This window comes from Microtus ochrogaster, linkage group LG2 (genome assembly GCF_000317375.1).
Source record: "Microtus ochrogaster isolate Prairie Vole_2 linkage group LG2, MicOch1.0, whole genome shotgun sequence".
In the NCBI taxonomy this organism is placed as follows: Eukaryota; Metazoa; Chordata; class Mammalia; order Rodentia; family Cricetidae; genus Microtus; species Microtus ochrogaster.
This window is the reverse complement of record NC_022028.1, coordinates 19,362,557-19,369,528: the sequence shown is the minus strand read 5'-3', so window position 1 is coordinate 19,369,528 and position 6,972 is coordinate 19,362,557. Positions and strand designations below refer to the sequence as shown.

At 44.2% G+C, this 6,972-nt stretch overlaps 1 protein-coding gene across 8 annotated transcripts in view; it reads right to left on the bottom strand.

The window, feature by feature from the left end:
- The window catches only part of Dst (dystonin), a 399,168-nt gene extending 392,205 nt beyond the window's left edge, over positions 1-6,963 (bottom strand). For 5 of the 8 annotated variants that reach the window (XM_026785503.1, XM_026785502.1, XM_026785505.1 and 2 more), the window contains exons 1-2: positions 6,733-6,913; positions 6,130-6,164 (exon numbers count right to left, since the gene is read on the bottom strand). In XM_026785503.1, the coding sequence (XP_026641304.1) occupies positions 6,130-6,164; positions 6,733-6,913 (216 nt within the window). Of the gene's footprint in view, positions 1-6,129; positions 6,165-6,732 lie in introns of all 8 variants that reach the window. The other 3 variants (XM_013351021.2, XM_026785512.1, XM_026785510.1) reach the window with 2 other exon arrangements.
- Between the last annotated feature and the right edge of the window lie 9 nt (positions 6,964-6,972).

Below are 6,972 nucleotides of genomic sequence, written 5' to 3'. Positions count from 1 at the left end.
CACACACACACACACACACACACACACACACACACACACACACACACGTACCTTAGACAGATGGCATCTGCAGCTAGGACAGAATCCACCAACACCCGATCCTTGGACCACAAAACATGCTACCCTTACAAATCTGAGCTTCCTAGGAAGCAGAAAGGCCCAACCCCATGTTTGTTCAACTGCTCTGCTGCACAGGCCAAGGTCTGTCATTCTCCCTGAAGGTGAGAAAGGAGTGTGGTCAGACTGCTCCGCTATAGCTGCTCAAAAGGAAACTAGAATGTGCTGGTGTTTTGCTTCTCCTAGAGGTTCATGTCAAGCACCCTCCTAAGTGTTCAAATCAGATAGTTTTACCACAGCTGTCAAGTAGTGTACGAAATTCATTTTCATTGCAGCTGGCACTCACAGCCATATCCAAGCTTCAGAGTCTTTGAAAATCCCGAGCCCTTTATTCTAGTCAGACACTGAGGAGTGACTGTAGGGTGTGCTGTTCCGCTCTGGCTCCTGCTGTCGGCTGGCTACAGTCTCACCCCTGTACTGCAGCATGAATGTCACCCCTGCGAGGACAGTGTCCACCATCTGCCATTGCCATCATTCTTCTCCTGCACATAACTTGCTGTGCCTTTTTCCCTCACCTGGCCCAACCCAGAAGGCGGAAGCCATGTTCCACAGGATACCTTGGCAGTGTGATGCTCTGTGCACCGTAGAAACACTGCCTGCAATGGAGCTGTGGGGCCAGTGAGATGCAAGGGGCTGCGCCTTGATCGAGGAGCATGGCGGGTAGTGGGAGAGCCTGTGAGTTCTGCACAGTGCTGTGAACCTCGGTACACACACCCCTTTCAATAATCCAGCACGATCAAACCCGTTCTGTTCTACAATCTGAAGCATGGGCTCACTCTTCAGGCTAAAGGTTGGACAAATATTCAAACTTGGAATATGCTTTTGCTTAGACACATGAAAAGTGGGAGTAACCTTATTTTAATATTTGGGGGGTTCTGTTTTGCACTCAGCAGCTGGTTTGTTATTCTGTAAGGTAAGAGCGGTGTGAACGGCTGTGCTGAAATCGTAAGTTCCATGGAGAGGGCTAATCTGTTACTTAGACATCTGCATTGGCTGCACATTTGCACGCCACAGTCTCTGATGCTTTCACTGCATGGGTGACTCATAGTTGGCAACAGCACAGCACTTCAGTTACTGTAACAGAAGAACCAGTAACTATTAGATTTCAGCAAGGATGCTGTGTGACTATGGGGTATGTATGTATGTATGTATGTATGTATGTATGTATGTATGTACAGCATCTTTGTCAGCCCTGGTGTCTAACACAGTACTTCATAAAGAAAAGACTAATGTATTTACTTTGAAAATTATTGGATCACACTAAATGAACACCATATCATTTATATAGTTACTACTCATGATTGTTTTAATTAGTATAAACTAATCTAGACCTAGAATGACACTAGACAAAAATTTATTTGTACCAATAACCTAATGATAAAGGAGAGCTCAATAATAAAGGACTATTTTCCCCAACTCAGAACACTGGGTGATTTTTTTCAGTTTTTGAAAAGTATAAAGTTATTTTTAAACTGCTCCATAAAACATAATAGTTGCACATATTTACATGCATATGTACCATGTGCTCTTTACATATACATATCTAGAAGGGGTAGTAATTCTTAATGAAACACAGGAGTCTAATGAGAAACTATGTAATGTGGTTATTTTGCTGCTCATCCTCCAGAGTTTGGAACAGGGACACTTGGGCATCCAATGAGGCCAGAGGCTTTGAGCAAACAGTACAATACATTTCATCCATAGAGCTTGAATAAATAAGGGTGAGGAAAGCAAATAACAAATGTGTCTATCCAGTTTTGTAGAAAGTATACACTGCTGGAGAGATGACTCAGAGGTTAGGAGCATTGCCTGCTCTTCCAAAGGTCCTGAGCTCAATTCCCAGCAACCACATAGTGGCTCATAATCATCTATAATGGGGTCTGGTGCCTTCTTCTGGCCTGCAGGCATACACAAAGAATATTGTATACATAATAAATAAATAAATAAATATTAAAAAAAAGAAAGTATGCACTGAGAACACTCAACTTAGTTTTTCTCTTCCATTGAGAATTTTGGGCGCATTTCTGTCTGGGTTAGGAGTGACGCAGGTCAGCCCCAAAAGGAGACAAAAGGTAGCGGTGGTTCTCGTCTTACCACCCCGTCCCTTCCTGTGTGACTCTTCAGGAACTGCTTAATCTGAGTTAACTCTCTTGGTTCCTTTGCCTGAAGCAGGAAGAAAAGATATTCACTCAGATCCTGGTGGCGGGAAAGGGCAGGCTCCTTCCTTAGACAAACAAGGCGTCCCTTATTCCCTGAGCAGATGAATAGGGATCATTTACCACCATTCACTCCGGGACTCTCGAAAGCATTATAACTGTCTTCATTCTATGAAGGACAATACACCAAGATTCTCCTTTATACTAGGACGGTGCCTCAGCTAGCCATATCACTCTCTGAAATGTCCTCCAAAACAGGACTGTCACAGCCTGACTTTCACTACAGGACCTAGGGTGACATTGACCACTGTTCACAGTCTCAACACGAAACATTGCAAGTCTTTGGGAAAGTGCACTTCAGAAGTGCCAGACAGCTGGAAATCAGGAGGTACACATGATTTATAGACTGTCCTACATCAATGGGAAACCCACTAACGGTTTACAATGAAATCACACACACACACACACACACACACACACACACACACACACACACACACACACACACACACGGCGAGTTTTTAAGAGCAAGCAATACACATATTTCTACCTAACTGAACCTCTAAGGTCAGGTAAAAATTGCATAGACATTGCTAGAGGGGTTAATTTCACTTTCTCATATGCTGTTATTAAAATTTTAAAGGCTTATTAAAAAGCTTGCATCTGCAAAGGAAGTGCTGGTGGTGTCTACAGACCTAGCGCACCGCTTGAACATTCGTATTGCTGACTTATAGTTTCTCACAAAGAGCTTGGATTGAAGAAATGAGGCAGTAAACACAGACGAGGAGAAAGAGATTTGGGGGCTGCCTTCATCTCTTTGGCAGAGCCCTCGAAGCTGTGCTTTCTCCTTAGGAAGTATTATTCTGATCACCTCAGATAGAGCACCTCAAAATTCCCCTTCCACGCCGACTCCTCCCTGGAGGCGTGAGTGGTAGAAACCATCCATGCCCTCTGCCAGATGAAACAGCAAAATGTTTCCCAAACTTCATCAGTTAAAGTATTCTGTCACAGCCTGTTCAGGTTTCAAAGTGAGTCAGCAGATCCTACATCGTGTTTCTCATTTGACCAGGACAGAAATGCTGAAAGTGAATTATATCCACTTACTAAGATTGGCATGGAGAAGAGCAAGCACTAGAAACTAACCCCAATGTGATTAGAACTTGCCAGAAAGGCGAAGTATTGGCTTTGATAATAAAATTTTGTAGCAATTGCTAATAAAAAAAAGCAGCAGGAATAAAATATTCATTGTGTCCACTCTAACTTATTAAACATGCTTCAAGTAAATGTGGAGTTCTTTAAGGAGAAAAAATTTGGCAGAAAAAATGTTCTAAGAGTGAGAAGAAAATATATCCTGTGTTTTGCTCAAGGGGAAATGCTCTGTTTGTGGTAAACAGAAGACAGTGACGAAATATGACATTCTTGTGCAACACCGTCTACGAACTTTCACATATAAAATGGCATTCCTTGCTTGGTTTACCATACATAGCCCATCAACAAATTAAGCTGATATTACATTTTATTTTACTGAGGAAAAAAAGAAATTCCAACAGAATCTTTTTGTTACAATGAGTACCTTAGGTTTTACTACAAACACCAAGGTAATTTTTTTTTTTAAAGAACTGGAAAAAGCCAATCACTCAAGAAACACAGAAAGGTATATCTCTGTGAGTTCGAGACCAGCCTCATCTACATAGTGAGTCCCAGAGCAGCCAGAGATGCATAGTGAGACCCTATTTTAAAAAACAAATAAGTAAAATTCTAATTGAATAGCCTGGGAACGGTAAATAAGCACTGCCTAATTCTAAGCCATGTTCCAAGAATGCTTTTTTTTCCCTCCTGTCCAACTCTGAGCTCTATTTGCCCACCGAGAGACTGTTCCCATTCATCCCATAGACATTTATGAAGAACCCATTCTGAATGAGGCACTGAGCCAGGCAGTGGTATCTACAAGAGACCTCGGCTCTGCCCTCAGGAACTCACAGGCTACCACATAAAGCAAGCAACAAGTATACACAAAGATTTCAACTAAACTGGCAGTCTTACAGAGCAAGATAAGGCAATGAACAGCTATTCCCAGACTTCTCAACAAACACAAGCTCAAGACAAAATTTGAGCAGAACGAAACACAAAGACATAGCCACATCCCACAAGTTCCCCGGGCGCTCAGAACGTCTGAGGCTCATCGGCAGCAGCCTTACTCCACTGTCATTTCTGTCCACGGAACTGGTGGATCTTTTTCAAGTCAGTCCCCTACACCTTAATAGCGCTTGCACACTGCGCACTATTTACTGCTTGCTGCATCTAAATGAATTGTTCTACTTAATTGATGAGCTATTCAAGAACTGTTTCACAACAGACCCAGTTCATGCTGTAGTCCATAAAGCTGACCTAATTTTCTAAAGACTTCATTACAAACATACCTTGATATTTTTTTTTACATATTTTTTCTTTTTCTTTCTCTTCTCCTCTTCCTTTTTTTTTTTTTTCAAACAGGGTCTCACAAATATAGCAATGCAGCTCTGACTGTTCTGGAATTCACTATGCAAACCAGGCTGGCCACCAAACTCATGGAGATCCCCTGCCTCTACCTCTGAGTGTCAAGTTTAAAGGCGTGTGCCACCACACCCGACAATTTTCAATCCAATTCTGCAAAACGTATGACGGTTACCCAAAACTAAATACCTCCTATGAACTAATTAATTTTTACATAATTTTGAAAATAACTTTCCACATATAGCCCTGCAGAAACTGCTGGCCCTGTTTTACAGATGGCAAAACTGTTTTTCCAGCAATCCCCCCTAGCACACACACGCTAGTTAGTATAAAACGTGATACAGGCCTGCTGACTGTTGACAAATTCTTTTCTCACAAATCTTAACTAGCACAGGGTTCTCACTTCCAGGGCACACTCAATAGAATCACTCAGTGTGGAACATAATAACGTTATGACAATGCAGGTAAGTTTAAACAATCACCGGGATGCGATGCAACCTCCGATTAGCAAGCAAAACAAGATGTGGAGTAGCTTCAGGTAAATAAGGAGCTTGCAGGAGAAGGGATACACACAATACTTTGCGGAAGTGAGTAAGCTGTATCACAAAGCAGCCTCCACACCCCGGTCTGTGCAGCTTCCCCCCAAGAAAGAACACTGTCTTGCTCTAACTGAGCATCCCGAAAGTAGAGAAATCTGATGGTTCAGGCTGAGTTTGTACCTTGCTCTAACTGCAGCTGGTCCTCCGGCAGTCTCACCTACAATGTCCAGCCACCGACTCTACAGGATAGTCTGACGCACATATCAACGACACACTCTCTGCTGCGTCTTCATCGACACCACTTCCGTGTCCTAAATACCCTCGTGGACAGCTTTCTAAGCTAGCAAAAATGTCACCTGGAGTCCCAGCTGGAATGTATGTGGTTGAAACTGTTGTGCTAAGGTCCTAACAGTTTTACCTTTGTGGTTTATCCGAGTTCACAACTACCGACCTCGGTGACCGCCCAGGAAGTGTTTCCACCATAGATCCAGACTGTATGCTAAACTGATAGCCATTCCCTGGCTAAGTTCTCTAAGGCCTGCTGCACTTTCAGGGTCTGCCCCTCCCACCTCTTGTGAAGCAGACTCCACACAGAACTCCACACACACACACACACACACACACACACACACACACACAAAATCTGTTATAACGTTCCCTGGGTTTCGCCGTGGAATTGCTTAGAAAGAAGCATGCCAGTTTGGGCTTGGGGTCTGCAAGCTTCCCATCCGGTGTCCTACCGGCTTCTTAACACGCACGTGATTAATACTGGCACTCAGGAAAGAATGCTACCTCTGACCTTGACAGTGTACTAAATAAATTACCTCAGAGCGAAAGTGATGAGATCTCAGAACAGCATCTGGGGAGAAAAGAGGGAAAATGAGACTTCGTTAACTCCTTGTTCACAGCCTGCGGAGTTGCTGATCATTTACCTGGATTCGGGAAAAGCACATTCTAGAAGTCTCTCTCTAATTCGGTGGGCATGCTGGGGCGGGGCGGAGGGAGTATGGGTGTCTCTAGGGTGATTTCTCTGCAAGAAGTTCAAGCAAAGTTGGTAGGGGAGCCCCCAAATTATCACGCCTTACTTTTTTTTTTTCTTTTTTTCTTTTTACATCTCCAAGCTCCAGCAAAGGTTGTGTAAAGGGAAGAGTGCCTCAGCCCAGGATTCCACTACAATTACCTTCTGGGCTAAAAATTTAGCAAACTGACCCTAAGGATCGAGTCTGATACTTCCTCCCATCACCTCCGAATCTCCGTGGCTATCCAAACCCTGGTGATCTTTGGACGGAGTCGAGGGCAAAAGGCCAGGGCGCGTTAAATAAATAAATGCACATAGCTTGGAGAGTGGGCAATGAAGGGGGCAGGAGTGGCAGAGGAGGCTTCAACCTCGCTTCTGCCCAGAAGAAGCCAGTGGTGGCGTGTCTCACCTCTGCTTCTAGAACGACCCGAAAAGACCGATTTCATCGGATGTCTCCCTTTCTGGAGCTTGCGGTGCCAGCAGCAGAAGAAAATGATGGTGGCAATGGTGCCCAGCAGAAGCAACAAGAGGAAGAGAGCACATTGGATGCTGTAGGGTCTCAGCAAAACGAGGAAAGCCGCGGCGATCATGGTGCGGGCGAGGCGGGGGGCCGTGCGGCGCGGGGCTGAGGCGGCAGAGCGCGCTGGGC